At 34.1% G+C, this 20808-nt stretch overlaps 1 protein-coding gene across 1 annotated transcript in view; it reads left to right on the top strand.

Moving 5' to 3' along the window:
* LOC150094192 (exportin-4-like) overlaps positions 1-20808 on the top strand; it is a 541216-nt gene that overhangs the window by 405540 nt on the left and 114868 nt on the right. Inside the window, exons 16-17 of the mRNA XM_090412419.1 lie at positions 2308-2476; positions 15057-15350. Of these exons, the coding sequence (XP_090268545.1) occupies positions 2308-2476; positions 15057-15350 (463 nt within the window). The remainder of the gene's footprint in view (positions 1-2307; positions 2477-15056; positions 15351-20808) is intronic.

The raw sequence follows: 20808 nt of genomic DNA, 5'->3' as shown, positions 1-20808 counted from the left end.
TTCAGTATCTCTACATAGATGGTTCAAAATCAGAATTTTAGTGGTGCTTGCCACCGTCTTACTAGACAGCATAATATATAATCAGATCCCTCTGGAATATGACATCTGTATTGCTCAGTTACATGCCATAGAGCTTTCATTAAGTTATATCAAATTGAAATTGATATATCACACGAGTAAGTGGTTATCCCAAGCCACATTGGGATTAAGGGAAAGGAGGCTGTAAATATTGTGGCTAGGTCAACTTGTTCCATACAAAAACTTTATCTGCTCGTCTCTTATTCATTCTCCTTCACCTTTACCATTTGTAATGAATTCACCAAATAACGTTTGTGATTATGGAAAGATCATAAAATTAAAACTAATATCTAGTGGCAAACTTCATGGAATTGTGAGATTAATAACAAACCATACCAGATAAAGCCTAAAATTAAATGGTACACTCTCTGTATTGGCCATTGAGAAGGAAGTTGTTCTTAGTTTTATAGTCATCTAACACAATCCTTCCTTGAGGGACAGTGGTGCACCTGTGTGTGTGAATACTATGGTTCTGCTTTAATCATTTTTCATATTTCTGTAGACTGCCTTCATTTTGTTATGAGCACAACAATTATTTTAATGTTTCCTGAGCTTCTTTCTACACACTCAGACAGATTTAATTGAATCTTCAATTTTACAGAAAAAGTTAATTTACACAGATATGTATAGATAATTTTTAAACCACTTTTATAAAGGATAAAGCTTTAATGCTTGATATGTCTTAGAAAATTATTTAAATAGATACTTTTGATATATTAACATATACATTTGCTGTTTATTACACTTTACCTTAGGCTTCACTATTATTTAAATAGATAGCTTTTAATTTATTCACATATACATTTACTGTTTATTACACTTTAACCTTAGGTTTCACTCAAAATTATTTAAATAGATAGATTTTAATATATTAACATATACATTTACTGTTTATTACACTTTAACCTTAGGCTTCACTCATTACAGCCTTACATGCTAATGTGCCAGTAAAAATCTAACCAGCAACCACAGTTGAAGGTTTCACTGCATCAGTAGATTTAATAATTCATAGTTGTCCTAATACAGTATCATGACTTCATATCATTAAATATTCTAGCATTAATATACAGGGTGGCCCATAAGTCACAAAAAAGTGTAAGCATTTAATAACTTCTTTATTTATTAATTTTATTTTATTTAAAAAATTTTTTTATTTAATTTTATTTATTTGTTTTTTTATTATATGTAAACAATCCCCAGACAGTCCAACAGCTGTCATAGAACATGTCATAGAAAGGGCCTATCTTTGTGAAGCCAAAAATGGAAGGCTGCTATATCATGTGGGTTTTCATAACTAATAAAAAAATATCACCATGTCCTGTGTTTCATTATAGCCAAAAATAAATAAATAAATAAATAAATACAATAAAAATAATTAATGAAAATGTTATTAAAAGTTATAAGAAAGCTTAGTAGTTAGGTTTTGGTACATACATGGAGATATTTATTCATCTGTATATCACTCACACACACTAAACATTTAAGATTTTTTTAACTTTAGCTTCCAGAAATGAGCTGATTCTTTTTTTAGTTTGGTTCTACATCTAAATAACTTAAAAAATATATTTTATTAAAATATTGCTTAAAAAAATAAATTTCTGCCTCTTTTCCCTATATAAAAGATACTAACTTTTATTTTTTTATAATTGTAGAATAAGAACTCTGTTGAACACATTAAATAAAATTTTGTCTTGAGTCTAAATACTTTTGTTGGAAACAAACTACTTCCATATTCTTACCTAAGTAACTGTATTAGAGCAGATCAGCTGATGCTGAAAGTGATTTGGTATTCAGGTTTAATACATTTCTACCAGTAAGTGAATGCATGAGAATATTGTGCCATGTGTAAACTAAAAATAGCTGACACTTCAGCGCCCAAGAATTACGTTTTCTTTACCAGTAAATTTCATTGTCAGTTACTCATTTTTCAGATAGAGCTTGCTAGTTTATGGAATAAACTAGCAATCCATGTACTGCCACAAATGATTGTGGAAGAATATTATTAGAGAAAATGTAATGATGTAAAGAAGCTTTTAATGAAATGTATTCTTCACATTAATGGAATATATTCATTAGTAGTTTTTAGTTTTATATTAATTATCTTCAACTGGTTATTAAGAGATCTCTGTCTAGGGGATGTATTTTTTCTTTATATGTTGATATGTAATATTACATTAGAAGCTGTGATGTTAGCTTTTGTTTAATTTGATTACTTATTGTTTTATTTAGGGGAGATCGAGCATTAAGATGCGAAAGTTTAAATAGTTTGATTAAGAAGCAGTCAACTGGACATTTCCAGAATTTACCAACTTCTGCTAAAAGAAATCTCTTGAAAGCATTAGTGATTGTAGGAACAGCAAACAAAAACACTGAAACTAAGCAGTGTTATTGGGACGAAGTTAGTAAGATAATTATGTAATGATGAAATTCTATAAATTTTACATTGATAATCTTAGAATTGGCAAAATATTAATCCATTATTTTCATTTATTAATTATAAAGGAAATGTAGACACTCAGATTTCACTACATCACCCTTCGTTACTTTATGATATGTAACCTCAATTCGTATAGGAGGATGCTATGTTACCAGAGACATTACTGGACTGACAACACTTTGGAGACTTTACAAAATCAGATTTGACATGCCAGTCATTTAAAGCTGCTAACTGTATCAATCCACTTCAGTCTTTGTTTTCTTCCAATTCGTTTTCCTGTCATCTTGGCATCAAATATCTGTTTTTGCATAATCTTCCACTTTGTTTAAGTGACTATAGCACATCAGATTATATACCTTAGATTACCTCACTTAGAACTCTTATCTTCTTCTCTTCTCTTATCCTGATATCTCTTTCAACTCTGGTCGAAAGAGACCACATAAAGGTTCCTTACATCACTGATGGAAATCGAACCTAGGTCTTTCCGACCAAAGGGATTCGTCTTTACCAACTGAACTATGGAGGCTCTCTGTTATATATGTGGTCTCTAATCTTAGATTGCTGTTTTATTTCTGACCAGCTTTTAGATCCATAAGTTGAATTTTTTTAACACTATCTTATATACTGCAAGTTTGGTATTTTGAGTATTTATGAATCATATGACCAAGCTATATAATATGCGTCTCACAACTGGGACGATTCCACAGGAGTGGAAGGAATGCATGATAATACTATTGCACAATAGAGTGGTGCAAAGGCACTGGATTGGACTGAATTGCTCACATTTATTTAATAATGTTACCATTGAGTTAGGCAAGGGGGGATTGGATATACCATGATACTTTTAGACTTTGCTAAGGCTTTTGACAGCATATAGCATGGAAGACTGCTGCATAAATTGGAAAATATGGGATTGGATTATACAACGTTAGCATGGATAAGAGGATGGCTGACTGACAGATATCAAAAAGTGATATGTAGGGGATGTGAATCTGCAAAGTTTAAGGTGACTATAGGGATCAATCCTTGGTCTATTGTTATTCAATTTTTCCATTAATGACATTGGACTGGATTGTCTTTGAATGTTGTGAGTCCTGGTAATGTGAATGAATACAATGAAAAATATGATAGCTCGTAATATGTGGCTTCATGATTCCATTACTCCCTGGAGGTCTCTCTCTTAATAAAAATATACTCTCTTGTATATTGCTAGTTCAGTATTTTATCTAATTCTTTTCTGTTATTCCATATAAATTTATTTAGCTCTCTCCATCCTACCACCTTTTATTATTTTTTAACTATTTTTGTATATAATTTGTTACCATCACAAAAAATTCCATCTAAGTTGCTGAAATATTATTTTATTAAAAAAACAACACGTAAGTCCACAGTAATCACTTTAATTAATAAATAAGGTAGATATTTTGTACTAAAAATAATAGTACATCTTCAGTGTTACAAACAGATAGGAATAGAATACAAGTAACGAATATTCAGTGGATCACCTATTGAAATACAATGTTGTCACGAGCTAGGAAATGAAAGAAATTAATAAATAATAAATATTTAAGATAATTAGTTTTTTTAATGATTACATAAAATAAAAGTTTCCCAGATCTTCGAGAGAGAGAGAGAGGCAATCATTTCGATTTACATTCGGTCGGTGTAAAAAAGCTTCACAACTTTCTTTAAAGTGGCATTCATATTTGAACCTGCATCTATTAAGTAGAATAGCTTTATCCCATTGGATATTATGGGTAGTGGTAATACTGTGTTGTGCTAGACCAGACTTCTGAGGTTTGTTGTAATCAATATAATATTCTCTCTATGTTCACTGGGCATCTACAGATGTCGTATGGTCACTCTGATGCTCGGTGATGTTCCACACCAGGCCTTGCCATGTAGTCCTGTTGTTTGCTTTTCTGGCAGCCTCAACTCTCTGAAGATCAGTCACTCCACACATGCCATCCATCCATCTCATTGATGGTCTACCCCTGCCTCTTTTTCCAGGAACTTTACCTTCTATTACTGTTCTGAGAAGTCCTCTTTCCATCCTTCCTATGTGTCCAAAATATTTTAACTTTCTTCTGTCAGTATCCTTAAGGAGCCTTAAAGTTCTACTAATCTTTTCTTCTCTGTTTGTTTTTCCTTTGAGAACCATGATCTTTGTCTTGCTAGAATTGAGTTGAAGCCCTCTGTATAATATTGATGATCTTTAATTCTTTTTCCACAGAACGGCCAGTTTGTCCAAAATAAGAAACATCACATTCACAAGGAATTTTGTAAACGCCAGCCAAAGATAGACAGTTTATCTTTTGTAGAAGGCAATAAGGAAGAAATTTTGTTAATAGGAATATAAGTGGGAATCAATTGGTACTTTTTTAAAATTCTACCTATAGGTTCTGAGATTCCTGGAATGTAGGGGATTGGAACTCTGCAAACTGTTGAGGAAACCTTAGGTATTGGAACATAAGATTCAATTATCTTGGATTTGATTAGGGTGGTAATTATTAGATCCCATTAACTTTTTAATGATGGAAAGTTCTTGTTGTAAGATTTCTGGAGAAGAGCAAACTTTATGTGCCCTATTAATTAGAGATTTAAGAATGCCAAATTTTTGAGATGTATGGTGAGCAGACATTTTATGAATGTATCTGCCAGTAAATGTGGGCTTTCGAAAGATGCTTGTAGATAAGGTACCAGAAGAAGTTCGCGTAAGCAGGATGTCCAAAAATGATAAAGTACCAGAATTTTCCTTTTCCATGGTGAATTGGATACAAGGATCAAGGCTATTTATCTGTTGTAGAAAGGTGGAAAGCTCATCTTCAGTATGTGACCAAATGGCAAAAACATCATCGACATAACGATACCAAAGAGATGGTTGAGGGTGAATGGATGAAAACTTAGTCTCTTTGAATTGTTTCAAAAAATAGTTAGCCAAAGGTGGAGACAAAGGACTACCCATGGCAGTACCTTCAACTTGTTTCTAGAATTTGTTTTTCAAACTAAAATAACCTGAATGGATAACAAATTCGAAAATTTTTGTGATATCTGGAGGGTAATCTTCATATAATAAATTGACTGTGTCGGCTAATGGGATATTGGTAAACAGAGATACAATGTCAAAACTGACTAACAAGAAGACTCTTTGATTTTTAAATCCTTGGTTTTTTCCAGGAAATCTGTTGAATTTTTTATGTAGGCTATTTATGTTAAATATTTTTGTTAAAGCTATTCTACTTCATAGATGCAGGTTCAAATATGAACGCCTCTTTAAAGAAAGTTGTGAAGCTTTTTTATACCGACCGAATTTAAATCGAAATGATTGCCTCTCTCTCTTGAAGATCTGGGAGACTTTTATTTTATGTAATCATTAAAAGACTAATTATCTTAAATATTTATTATTTATTAATTTCTTTCATTTCCTAGCTTGCGACGACATTGTATTTTAATAGGTGATCCACCGAATATTCGTTACTTGTATTCTATTCCTATCTGTTTGTAACACTGAAGATGTACATTATTTTTAGTACAAAATATCTGCCTTATTTATTAATTAAAGTTATTACTGTGGACTTACATGTTGTTTTTATTAAAAATTATACTATGCCACAGGTCCCTCTAAAAATAAAAAATAAAAAAATGAAATATTATTTATATTATAATTTATATATTATATATATATATATATTTGTTCTTGTTATCATTGTTATTGTTCTTTTGGTTTTTCAGTTAAGAATGAAGTTGATTACCCCCCCCCCCCCATATTCTTGCTTATTTTCATAGTTTGGAATCTTTTTATTGTTGATTTTCCTTGCAGATCTGTAATATAAGTTATTCAATCTAATTAAAATCTTGTAGGCTACATTACCTTGATAATTCTCCCACCCACAGAGAATAAGGATAGAATAGAGCATTGACATCGGAATTTTCTGTTATCTGTATCTGTGCAGTAAATTTATTATTTTTCACTGGATTTTTTTTATATGACTTCAGGTTGTAAACTTCATCATCATCATCATCAATTTCCTGCCATGTACCCTCAAGGGGTGTACAGGATATGACAGTACTACATGAAAAAATTACATCATTACTAACTTCCTATCTACAATTTTCCTCCAAATCAGTCTGTTACTTGTCAAGACTCCAACATTATCAGATCTTATATTTCTATCGTCTAAGGCACTTTGTACCGTATCAATCCACCCATATCTTGGTCTTCCTCTGGGTCGTTTTCCTGCCAACCTGGCAGAGAACACTTGTTTTGCTAATCTTTCCTCTCCCATTCTATTTAAGTGACCATACCACCTGAGATTAGCTCTGCTAATGCATTCCTGGATGCTGACAATGTCAAGTTCTTTCCTAATATCCTCATTTTTAATATCATATTGCCATTGATGCCATCTGTTCACACCTATAATCTTTCTCAGGACTCTCATATCTGCATTCCCTAGTCTTTGGTCAAGTGTTTTACTTCTGACCCAGCTCTCAGATCCATAAGTTAAAACTGGTTTGAACACTGTCTTGTATACAGCTAATTTAGTGTTTCGACTAATTTCTCTCTTATTCCATATGAATTTATTCAATTGACTTCCCACCATACCAGCTTTGCTGATTCTGTTGTCTATTTCTATATTTAATTTACCATCTTCAGTAAAAATTGTGCCTAAGTAGCTGAAATGTTTTACTTGTTCCACAGGTTCTCCATTCACAACACAGTTGACATTTTCAATGATTCTGCCTATTTTCATTGTCTTTGTCTTTTTATTGCTGACCTTCATACCATATCTATTACAACAGCTATTCAATTTAGTCAGAGAATCTTGCAGACTTGTAGCGGATTTATTTAGAAGTATAACATCATCCGCATAAAGCAAAGAGCGACATTAACATCTCCAATTTTGATATCAGGTTTAATATCACTTTCCTTCATAATGTGATCCATATAGATAATGAATAACAGAGGGGATAATGTACATCCCTGTCTCACACCAGATTTACCATTAAACCATCTTCCTGTACTTCCTTCAATTCTAACTGCTGACTTACAACTCAAATAAAGACCAAGTATTGCTTGATATAATGCCCCATTGACACCATATAACTGCAGCGTATTGAATAGCTTCTCTCTTGGCACCTTGTCATATGCCTTTTCCAAATCGACAAAACTTAAATACAGATCTTTGTTATATTCCCATGCTTTCTCGACTATTTGTCGTAAAGTGAAAATCTGATCCTGACAGCCTCTATTTGGCCTGAATCCAGCTTGTTCTTCACCAAGCTTTTCTTCCACAATTCTTCTCAACCGTTTCTCAAGTATACTTGCATAGATCTTGCCAGGAACACTCAGTAGGGAAATACCTCTGTAATTCTCACATTGTTTTATTTCCCTTTTTATATATGGGCACTATTAGAGCTCTATTCCAATCATTGGGAATTCATCCCTCTGTCCAGGCTTTCTGAACTATGCAGTGCAGCCACTGTAAGACTTTTATACCACCATACTTCAGCATTTCTGGTCAAATATCATCTACTCCTGCTGCCTTTCCACATTTCAAGCCTTTGATGGATTTTTCTACTTCAGGTATGGATATGTATTCCTGACTGCATGCCTGGTCAGTGTTTTTTATCACTGTGCTGTCATCACTGCTTGTTTCGCTTAGCAGTTTTTCACCTTTATCATCTCTAACTCCTTTTACAGCACTCTTTCCTCCATTCCTAAGCTTCTTCAACAACCTCCAGAATATTTTGCCACCTTCTTGATATTTATTTTCTATATTCTTGCCAAAGTCCTCCAATGACTTTTGTTTAGCTAGTTTTACACACTGTTTAGCTTTCTTACATTTGTCTCTGTATTCTGTAAGAGTAAAAGCTGACTTATTTGCCAAGAACTTTTGATATGCTTTCTTCTTTTCCTTCACTGCCTCTTTAACTTCCTGTGTCCACCAGGGAGTTCTGATTTTTTTATCCTTGCAGACAACCTCACCACATGCTGCCTCTCTGGCAGAACCAATCAATGTTTTCTTCAGAGTTTTCCTCTGAATCTCCAAGGTTTGATTCCTGTTCTCAAACTCTTTCGTTTTTTCTTCAATAATCTTTGTGTATTTTAGTCTACAGTTCACATCTGAGAGCTGCTCAACTTTTATTCGCTTTAAAACTTTCTTATATGTTATTCTTTTCAATATGAAATTCAATTTTATCCTGCTCAAGACTAAATAGTGATCACTTCCAATTTCAAATCCTCTGTACACTCTGGTGTCCTGCACCAGGGAGAAAACATCACTATCAACAATAACATAGTCAATGAGACTTTTCTTATTCCTAGCCTCATCTCTCCATGTGAATTTGTGCACATTTTTATGTTGGAACATGGTGTTAGTAATAACCAGTCCATGTCCTGAGCAGAAATCCAACAGATATTTGCCATTATTATTAGCTTTGCTCTTTTCTCCAAATTTTCTCAAAATATTTTTCTATGTCTGACAATCATTTCCTACTCTGCTATTTAGATCCCCAACAAGAACCAACTTTTCCTTTTTCATTGTGTCAGTTGCTCTTTCTAGAGCATCAAAAAATTCCTCCACTTCTACCTTAGTAGAACCTTCTGTGGGACCATAGGCACAAATAAGTCTCATTGTCCAGTTCCCCATTCTCATATTTACCCACAAATACTCTACTTGAGACTGACTGCCATTCAAGAAGATTAGCCTCGCATTTTGAATACTATTGCTACTCCTTCTTTTCCTTGATTGTCATTGCCTGAAGTCATCCCTATTATGTCGATCTGGTACTTATCTAATTCCTCAGCTAGCTCCATTTCTTTGCCATTCAGGCTTCTTACGTTGATAGTACCGATATTTAACTCTGGTGATGTTGAGTTAGGGTTTGTTTTCAGATTGTAAACTTATAGTACAATAATACTGTTGGTGAGCTAAGGATTTTTCTATTTTTTTAAAAATATTTTTATTTTATATATATATATATATATATATATATATATATATACAGGGTGTTCGGGATAAATTTGACAGTTTCGTAAGGAAAAAGAAAATCTTCTTTGTATCTATTAAATTTAATGAATTGACAAAAAAACATTACAGGCAGAGTTAATTACAATACTATCAACAAGATTTACTCAAAATAACCACCATTAGCATCGATCACAGCTTCAATTCTGCTTCGGAACCTCGAACAAGCTGATGCTACAGTCTCCCTGGGAAGGGCCGCAAAAACTGTTTTAATTTTATCCATTAACTGGGCTTTTGTATTACTGGAAGTGCGATTGGTGTCTTTTTCAACTGCGCCCCATACAAAATAATCCATGGGGTTAAGGTCTGGGGAGTTTGGAGGCCAAACATTTGGACTGGTGAAGTCGTAGAAATTTTCAGACAACCATTTTTGACTTTTCCCAGAGGTGTGGCAAGGGGCCGAATCCTGCTGCCATACATACGGCCTACCATTGGCTACCCTTGTTATCCAGGGCTTGACTACAGTTAGCAACTCCACGAACAAAGCCCGAATTCCAATGCCAGGGTTCTTCAACACCTGTTCCTGCAGATTTGCGAGGAATTCTGCTGTACGAACGCAATCAGATCGTCTGCTAGGGATCTTTCTTCTTGCTACATCCTCGTAGTCACCATTGCAAGTCTCTAGTTCATGCCTGATTGTTTTTACTGTATTCAGGGAGCATTGGGCAGCAGTCGTAATATCCTTATTTTGATGGCGGGCACGAATCATCATGATACAAGTTATTCTCTTCCATGATTCAGGTGGGTTCCAGCTATCCATCCTTTCTGACATCTTGTATATGAATGAAGAAGGGTCCAAACTTTTAAATGAAGAGAAGTGTGTGTTAATACATGTAACTTACGGAAAAATATAATTAATTATAAATATGTCAAATTTATCCCGAACACCCTGTATATATACATCATCTGGAAAACCTGCTCTAGTGATCAAACATGGAACTTTTTCAACTCACTCCAGGTATCTGATATGTGGGTCAATAGTCTTACACTGGACAATGGCATTCATCTCGCACCTAAAATCCAAACTTAGCCTTTGGTTCATCATCATCACAAACCATGGGCTCACTGCCCATTGGTGTTCAATGCCTCCTTCATTATCTTCTTCCACCTTTCTTTGTCCAGTGCATATTGTTGAAGTTTGTGTAAATCCATCTTACACCAGTCCTTTATGTCATCTATCCATTCTCTGTATGGCCTATCCCTTCTGTTTACACCACTCATAATACCAAACATGAATACCTTTATCTTCTGATCCTTGCTCATTCTGCAGATGTGTCCAAATAATTGCAGCTTCCATTGTATAATCTTCTGCATTAGACTCTCTTTTGGTTGTATCTTCCGATAAAGCTCTTCATTTATGATTTTCTGTACCCATCCTATTCTTAGAATCTTCCTGTAACAAGTTCTTTCAAATGCCAAAATTGTTTTCTTGATTACTTATTTATTACCTACATTTCAAATCAATACAGTACAGTGCTAAAGATGCATGTTTCTAGTACTCTTAATTTCGTTTGCAGGCTGATTGCTTTACATTTCCAGATGTTATTCATGGATTTCAGATTTGTTCTTTCCTTTACAATCTTAATCTTTATTTCTTTTTTTACAGTCCAAATCATATGCCATTTTGCTTCCCAAATATGTGAATTGTTCTACATTTTCTATATCAATTCCATCCACTTGTATCTTTTGTTTCATGTTCTTCTCACCAAATACCATTGTCTTCATTTTTTCCAAGTTCATAACAAGTCCAAATCTCTTCCCTTCCTCATTTAACAGTTTCAATGTTTTTTTTGTAGTTCCCTTTCATCTTCTACAGTAATAACAATGTCATCTGCAAATCTCAGATCATTGATTCTCATTCCATGTACTGATATTCCTTTTGCATCTTCCTTCATTTTGTCCATTGCTATTTCTAAATGTGGAATGAAAATGCTTGGTGATATTGGGTCCTCCTTGTCTACTACTTCTGCTTTGTCTAAACCAGTTCCCCAAATCATCACCTATTCTAACTGCTGCAACTGCATTCTGATAAAATCCTTTAATATAGCTATTAGTTTTCTATCAATTCTGTAGGATTCTAACATTGCTAATGTCACTTTCTGGTCGATACTGTCAAATGCTTTCTGAAAATCAACAAAGCAAGTATATATGTTTTTGTTTTTCTCCTAGCTTTCTCTGCTGTTAACTGCATTGTCAAAATCTGTTGAATTGTAGCTCTATCTTTCCTAAATCCTGCTTGCTCATGTGCAAGGTATGCTTCCAATTGTGTTCTCAGTCTTTTTTGTCAATATCATCATCATCACCTTACCAAGGTGATTCGTCAAAGCAATTGTTCTATAATTTTTACATTCTAGCTTATTTCCTTTCTTGTATGATGTCACTAATATCGATTTCACCCACTCTGGCATTTTCCCTTCCTTCCTTATCATATTACATAGTTGGTACATTTTTGTAACCATACTTTTGCCACCATATTTAATCATTTCTCCACTGATGTTATCATTACCAGGACTCTTGTTGTGTTTTAGCCATCCTATTGCTTTTTCTACCTCTCCTTTTAAAATGTCTATATCACGCTCATTACCCGGTGGTGATATCTGCTTCAATTCAACCAGTTTCGCAACTCCATCTAAGTCTAGTTTTTCTTCATGTAACTCACTGTAGTATAGTATCCTGTCCACCATAGTACAATTTTATCTTTATTACCTCCCTAGTTTTATGCTCTCCATAGTGCTGTTCTATATTGTTGCACTGGGCTTCTAACCATTTCATCTTATCCATTCTGACTGCTTTTTTCACCTCATTACACTTTCTTCTATGTTGCTCCTCTATTTCTTCTGATATATATCCCTTCTTATCTTCAGCATTCTCTTCTTATGTACTAACTTCAGTGTTTCTTGTCTAATCTACTTCTTGTAGTACTGTTTCTTCAACTGCATCTTCTATCATCTTCATTACTCCTTCTATTCTTAGATTCGATTTTTTTTCTTTGTCCACACTTTTAAGTTTCTCTTCTCACACTGTTCTGTACCTTCTTCCTATTTCTGCATCACTTATTCTTGCTGTATCTCTTCGTTTATGATGATAGGGTTTATATTTTCTTTTTAATTTCAACTTGATGTTTGCAATCACTAAACTTCTGAATCCATATCCGCTCCTTGACATGTTCGACGCTGCTGTATTGATGTTATCCATCTTTTAATCATAATCATATCGATCATGTTCTTGGTTTTCCCATCATTTGATTGCCATGTCCATTTTCTACACTCCTTTTGTTGGAATCTTGTGTTACAGATCATCATCTCATGGTCCACACTAAATTCTAACATTTTTTCACCTTGTTCATTTCTTTCTCTGAAACCATATTTTCTCATGACTCTTTCTAACCATCATCTATTCCGACTTTGGCATTCCAGTCATCTTCAATAATTAATACATCTTGCTTTGGTATTGTTTCTACTGTCTCTGTCAGATCTTTGTAAAGTCAATATCCTCATCTGTGCTGTCAGATGTGGGTGCATATATCTGGACTATTGATATATTAAATGGTTTTGCTTGAAATTTCACTTCTGTGATTCTTTCATCGACTGGTTTGTAGCCTAACAGTGCCTTTCTGGCTTTTTTGCCAAAACATTGTTAAGAAGGAAACCAACTCCTGCTTCCTGCTTGGTGTCATGCCCTGATTATATGACTTTGCATCCATTTTTATCTCTCCTGATGATGTCAATTTTCAATATGAAAATTGAACATAGAACAGAATACAAATATTTAGGCGCCTACTTGACTGCAGATGGAAAGCAAGATAAAGAAATAAAAATAAGAACAGCCATAGCTAAAGATGCATTCTGGAAAAATAAAGATCTGCTTAGAAGTTCTGTGGATATTGAGACAAAGAAAAGAACAATAAGAACATTAGTGTGGCCAATTTTCACATATGGAAGTGAGACCTGGATATTCAAGAAGAGAGTAAGGCAACAGATAATGGCCCTTGAAATGTGGTGCTATAGGAGAGCTCTGAAAATCCCATGGACAGAACATGTGACAAATACAGATGTCCTACTGAGAATGAGAACACAGAGATCTTTATTACAGGAAATGATCCAGAGAAAGATAAGATTGGCAGGATATGTACTGAGAGGTTCAGCAGGACAGAGGATACTAACAGGTTTAGAAGGAAAAATTATGGGAAAAGGATCAAGGGTCAAAAAACGAAGGACATGGCTTGAAGATATAAGATCATGGACAGGATCACATGGCTATGCAGAAACAAAAAGGAAAGCCACCAACAGAGAGAACTGGAAGGACATGGTGCTGCATCCTCTCACTGAGGAAGCTAAATGAAGAAGAAGGATGTCCATTGCATCTCTGTCAGTCTTAGTATACCACACCGATATCTCTTCATTTCCTCACGAAGTAATTTTAGTTTTCCTGCAATCCAAATTGTCCTTTGGATTGCAGGACCCTTAAGGATCCCATGGCAGAGTTTTAATTATGTTACCTTTCATAAATTAATTTTTCCTAAATTATACTAGATAAAAAATTGTATCCTGGTTTTAATTTTTTACCAATCATGAGTTTGCATGTAAAGTATCTTTATGACTAGGCTCCTTAGATATACAGCAGCTTTTGACTTCACATGAATTTCATTGGTATCCCATTATGCACAGCATGTTTCCTTTTGGATTTGTCATACTTTATGGGAAGAGTCACTACCCAGATTGGTTCAACTTTTATTGAGGTCTGATCACTGAATGCTAGAACCATTGAAATAAGAAAGCTGAATCAATGCTGAACTCAGTTTGCATATACAAATAGCAGAATGGTGTGTTGTCAGGTTATTAAAGGACTGGATCAGAAATAGTTGTAGAAAGGATATTTGCTTGTTCAGAAAGTACTAGTACATAATTACACTAGTACATAAATTATATTCTTGTTTTAATCATTTACTCAAGTGTGAGCAAACAATAGTTAGTGTGTGAAATATTTTCATTAGTAGACTATATTTAGAGGCTGTTGATTTCTAGGCACCTCAGTTTTATTGCATAATATTCTTTTTCTGGTCTAGTACTTTGCTCAGAATTAATTTTATTTTGTACATAAATCCCTCTCACAATCTGACAAACAGGCAATGAAATTCATATACTGGCAGCACTTGCTTGTCAGTCTCTTCATCGGTAGCAGCTTATAATTAGTGATAGTCATGGGCCAGCTATCTCTGATTAGCTGCCAGTGGAAATTGAACTGCCCACTCAGTCTCCAAAAGCTAGATAGGGTTAAAAGGCCTCCCCTACTCCCTATAAGGGAATAAAAAGGCATTGGCTTATTTATTTATTTATTTTTACTCTTTTTTTGTGCAGATTTAAAATTGCATTTCTGATTACTTATTATGAGTAGTAAATATATTTGAGTCAAATATTTATTTTAATAATATATATATATATATATTAATATATATTAATATATGATGCAAATTTTATTCGAGTAAATCTTTTTTTTTTTTCAATCTTGTTTAGCTTTTCAGCCCACTTCAGAAGAAGCTCAGCTCCATTATATATAGAAAGGATTTTCATCATGTTTTTTATACTAAAGAGATAAAATCTGACTTACTAGATCTTCTTGAATGTTTTGTTGGAATAGCTGATGGTTGTACTATACAAAATCTGGACTACTTCTTGCCTTTTGGTAATTCTCTAATGGAAGAATTAGTAAAATTAGTTGATATATACCATAACTACAGAGATGTTGTTGGAATGATTTTCCAGTTTTTTTGTACAGTTGCCAAAAGAATCTTGTGCTTTCTTGCAAAGGTAAATATATTTATTTTATTTAAATGATGTAATCAAGTAATTTACAACATAATGATTAATTTTAGTTTGGAAAATTGGTGAAAGATACACTATTTCCTGATTAACACAATAGTTTATTCATATTATATGAATTATTTATAGCTTTTCTTTCGAGTTTGATGTTGGCATGATCAGTGGTAAATTCAGATTGCCCTAGGAAGAATATACCAAACTTTAGGGATATTAAGCAAAACCAACTTGAGTCTAATTCCAGATGGATGGAGAGATATGGTCATTTTATTTCTTGTATAGTGAGACCTGTGGAGTTTCCATAATTATGAAATTACGTGTATCAGTACAGTAGAAAATTATTTATTTACAAATATTTTATGTTTGTTTATGAGAAAATGTTTTACAACATGCATATTCATCTTATCTATTGTAAGACATCATCAGTATATAATGAAAACGAACAGTAAGTACAGGAAAATTTGGCTTAATGCGAATTCGATATGCACGATTATCAGTTAGTACAATTGAGTGAAATGATACTATTTCCCACTTTAAGCGAGTGATTAATCATTTCACCGATTTTTTTATGTTACACAAATTTTTTGTCACCAAACTCAGTGAGCAGCGGCACTAGTCAATGTTGTGGGAAGTGGCAATACGATAGCAGGTGACACTCGCCAGTTGACTCAAAGCTATCATCAGAAGGCACACTTGCAAACTCTGTTCTCTTGCTCAATCACTTTTCCTTCATTTTGCTTTAATTTAGATACCTAAATTTTGTTTGAATTTTCAAAAGGAAAATGATGCTGATCCTGATATGGAACAAAGCTTCAAAGTCTGCCAAAATCTTGATAAAGCGGTCGCCAGCTATTGCAAATTGCATGTCGAGATGGAAAAAGTTGAGCACTATTTAAACATCTTTACTTAATTTTTTGGTAAAAATGTAGTGCAATCAAATGTTTAGACATTAAAAAAAATTAAGCAATTGATTTTTATTAACTTTGATTTTATCCTGTAATGTAGCTTCTAAATTTTTTTTCAACTTTACGCTAACTGATGAATGAATTATAATTATTCCTATTGTTTATTGCATTTGCTTAATTAATTTCGCTTAGCGTGCATTAATTGATGGGTTAATTAATCACGTTAAGTGAGGTTTTCCTGTAATTTGAACATGAGAAATAGTACTGTTCTTGTGTTAGAACTCTTGAATTAGAATTCATCTCTACATGCAGTTGCATTGTTAAGTTAAAAACTATTGGACTGAAATTGATAATTAAAATAAATTAAAATACAACATATTTAATAGAGCTTGAGGGGTCAAAGCTGTATAACTGAGAGGAGACCTCCACATAGCCTTTAAAGGAATGCGGAGAACCGACCAGGGCTTCTGACCTAATGTCCAATCCTCACCTTCTCGTGGTGCACCCTGTTGGGTATCTACTTTGATACTGAACGGAGGATGGGCTGGCAATTTGGGATTTAGCCGACCAAATTGTATTCTTATTGGTTAAACCAAAATAAAAAATAAAAAATGATGGTACGACATGACAAAATTTCATGCCGGCTGGGGCGTCGCCCGGTTAAACAAGGCCCCCGTTGTTTTCGCCAGGGAACCAGGGCGAACAGCGAAAAGTCAGCTACTGGAACAAATCTGAAAACAAACCTCAACTCAACATCACCAGAGTTAAAGATCGGTACTATCAACGTAAGAAGCCTGAATGGCAAAGAAATGGAGCTAGCTGAGGAATTAGATAAGTACCAGATCGACATAATAGGGGTGACTGAAACAAAAAAGACCAAAACTGGTGAGATCTTTCTGAGCAATAAATACAAAATGTTATATTCAGGCAATGACAATCAAGGAAAAGAAGGAGTAGCCATAGTATTCAACACAAAATACGAGGCTAATCTTCTTGAATGGCAGTCAGTCTCAAGTAGAGTAATGTGGGCAAATATGAGAATGGGGAACTGGACAATGAGACTTATTTGTGCCTATGGTCCCACAGAAGGTTCTACTAAGGTAGAAGTGGAGGAATTTTTTGAGGCTTTAGAAAAAGCAACTGACACAATGAAAAAGGAAAAGTTGGTCCTTGTTGGGGATCTAAATAGTAGAGTAGGAAATGATTGTGAGACATACAAAAATATTTTGGGAAAATTTGGAGAAAAGAGCAAAGCTAATAATAATGGCAAATATCTGTTGGATTTCTGCTCAGGACATGGACTGGTTATTACTAACACCATGTTCCAACATAAAAATGTGCACAAATTCACATGGAGAGAAGAGGCTAGGAATAAGAAAAGTCTCATTGACTATGTTATTGTTGATAGTGATGTTTTCTCCCTGGTGCAGGACACAAGAGTGTACAGAGGATTTGAAATTGGAAGTGATCACTATTTAGTCTTGAGCAGGATAAAATTGAATTTCATATTGAAAAGAATAACATGTAAGAAAGTTTTAAAGCGAATAAAAGTTGAGCAGCTCTCAGATGTGATCTGTAGACTAAAATACAGAAATATTATTGAAAAGAAAATGAAAGAGTTTGAGAACAGGAATCAAACCTTGGAGATTCAGTGGCAAACTCTGAAGGAAACATTGATTGATTCTGCCAGAGAAGCATGTGGTGAGGTTGTGTGCAAGGATAAAAAAATCAGAACTCCCTGGTGGACACAGGAAGTTAAAGAGGCAGTGAAGGAAAAGAAGAAAGCATATCAAAAGTTCCTGGCAAATAAGTCAGCTTTTACTCTTACAGAATACAGAGACAAATGTAAGAAAGCTAAACAGTGTGTAAAACTAGCTAAACAAAAGTCATGGGAGGACTTTGGCAAGAATATAGAAAATAAATATCAAGAAGGTGGCAAAATATTCTGGAGGTTGTTGAAGAAGCTTAGGAATGGAGGAAAGAGTGCTGTAAAAGGAATTAGAGATGATAAAGGTGAAATGAAAACAGGAGAAAAAGATATCCTTGAAGTATGGAGTAATTACTTTGAAAAACTGCTAAATGAAACAAGCAGTGATGACAGCACAGTGATAAAAAACACTGACCAGGCATGCAGTCAGGAATACATATCCATACTTGAAGTAGAAAAAGCCATCAAAGGCTTGAAATGTGGAAAGGCAGCAGGAGTAGATGATATTCGACCAGAAATGCTGAAGTATGGTGGTATAAGAGTCTTACAGTGGCTGCACTGCATAGTTCAGAAAGCCTGGACAGAGGGACGAATTCCCGATGATTGGAGTAGAGCTCTCATAGTACCCATATATAAAAAGGGAAATAAAACTGAATGTGAGAATTACAGAGGTATTTCCCTACTGAGTGTTCCTGGCAAGATCTATGCAAGTATACTTGAGAAACGGTTGAGAAGAATTGTGGAAGAAAAGCTTGGTGAAGAACAAGCTGGATTCAGGCCAAATAGAGGCTGTCAGGATCAGATCTTCACTTTACGACAAATAGTCGAGAAAGCATGGGAATATAACAAAGATCTGTATTTAAGTTTTGTCGATTTGGAAAAGGCATATGACAAGGTGCCAAGAGAGAAGCTATTCAATACGCTGCAGTTATATGGTGTCAATGGGGCATTATATCAAGCAATACTTAGTCTTTATTTGAGTTGTGAGTCAGCAGTTAGAATTGAAGGAAGTACAGGAAGATGGTTTAATGTTAAATCTGGTGTGAGACAAGGATGTACATTATCCCCTCTGTTATTCATTATCTATATGGATCACATTATGAAGGAATGTGGTATTAAACCTGATATCAAAATTGGAGATGTTAATGTCAGCTCTTTGCTTTATGCGGATGATATTATACTTCTAAATAAATCCGCTACAAGTCTGCAAGATTCTCTGACTAAATTGAATAGCTGTTGTAATATATATGGTATGAAGGTCAGCAATAAAAAGACAAAGACAATGAAAATAGGCAGAATCGTTGAAAATGTCAACTGTGTTGTGAATGGAGAACCTGTGGAACAAGTAAAACATTTCAGCTACTTAGGCACAATTTTTACTGAAGATGGTAAACTAAATATAGAAATAGACAACAGAATCAGCAAAGCTGGTATCGTGGGAAGTCAATTGAATAAATTCATATGGAATAAGAAAGAAATTAGTCGGAACACTAAATTAGCTGTATACAAGACTGTGTTCAAACCAATTTTAACTTATGGATCTGAGAGCTGGGTCAGAAGTAAAACACTTGACCAAAGACTAGAGACCGCAGATATGAGAGTCCTGAGAAAGATTAGAGGCGTGAACAGATGGCATCAATGGCAATATCATATTAAAAATGAGGATATTAGGAAAGAACTTGACATTGTCAGCATCCAGGAATGCGTTAGCAGAGCTAATCTCAGATGGTATGGTCACTTAAATAGAATGGGAGAGGAAAGATTAGCAAAACAAGTGTTCTCTGCCAGGTTGGCAGGAAAACGACCCAGAGGAAGACCAAGATATAGGTGGATTGATACGGTACAAAGTGCCTTAGACGATAGAAATATAAGATCTGATAATGTTGGAGTCTTGACAAGTAACAGACTGATTTGGAGGAAAATTGTAGATAGGAAGTTAGTAATGATGTAATTTTTTCATGTAGTACTGTCATATCCTGTACACCCCTTGAGGGTACATGGCAGGAATTTGATGATGATGATGATGATGATGATGAGAATAAAAAAAAATCTCTAATTTTAGGGATGGTAAGGTGGTCATTACAATTAAGGTTTGGTTAGTGAAGTAGGGCTTCAGTACTTTCTTTGAATAAATGTTCATATTTTTACATATATATCTGTGTAATAGCTTGTTTTCTGGCTGCATCCTGTGGATAGTGTTTTCAATTCCATGTTGTGTAAGGCCAGGTTTATGCAGTTTGATAACCCAGATGTGGTCTTCATGTTCAGAAATATGTTTATTGACTGATCTTCGCTATTCATTGCACAGTATGAGAACTTGCAAGAACAGGTTACATTTCATTTTATTTTAATTTAGATTAGTTATCAGTTTCAGCCAAATAGTTTTTAATTTAACAAACATACAACTGCATATATAGGGATTGTAATTTAACTCATGTGCTGTGTTGTATGTTTGTTAAGTTAAAAATTATTGGAAACATCATAGGTTGCATACAGCACAGAAAAGCATTCACTTAGGAAAGCTACAATTGAAACAAGATACACTATGTCTAGAATCTGATTTTTAAGGAAATGCAGACATGATAAACTAATAACAATCTTCACATTAAGATAGAACAAGTTATAAAATCACTAGGTGCATATTTATATTAAAGCTTACTTAATATAAATGTTTATTTATTTATTTATGATGTTTATTTATTTCAAAGCTAGTCATTTACAATTTTTAAAAAAAGGAATTGGCTTTAAATATTATAAAAACATCAGAGTTGTAAGTGGATCTGTCAACTTCATCAAATCTCACCATAGTAAATGTTGTTATTAATATTTTTAAAAA

The sequence above is a fragment of the Typopeltis vanoorti genome, chromosome 22, assembly GCF_054136105.1.
Source record: "Typopeltis vanoorti isolate ZY-2024b chromosome 22, IOZ_Tvanoo_1.0, whole genome shotgun sequence".
Lineage (NCBI taxonomy): Eukaryota > Metazoa > Arthropoda > Arachnida > Uropygi > Thelyphonidae > Typopeltis > Typopeltis vanoorti.
Note: the sequence above shows the minus strand (reverse complement) of the source record. Positions and strands in the feature narration are given on the sequence as shown.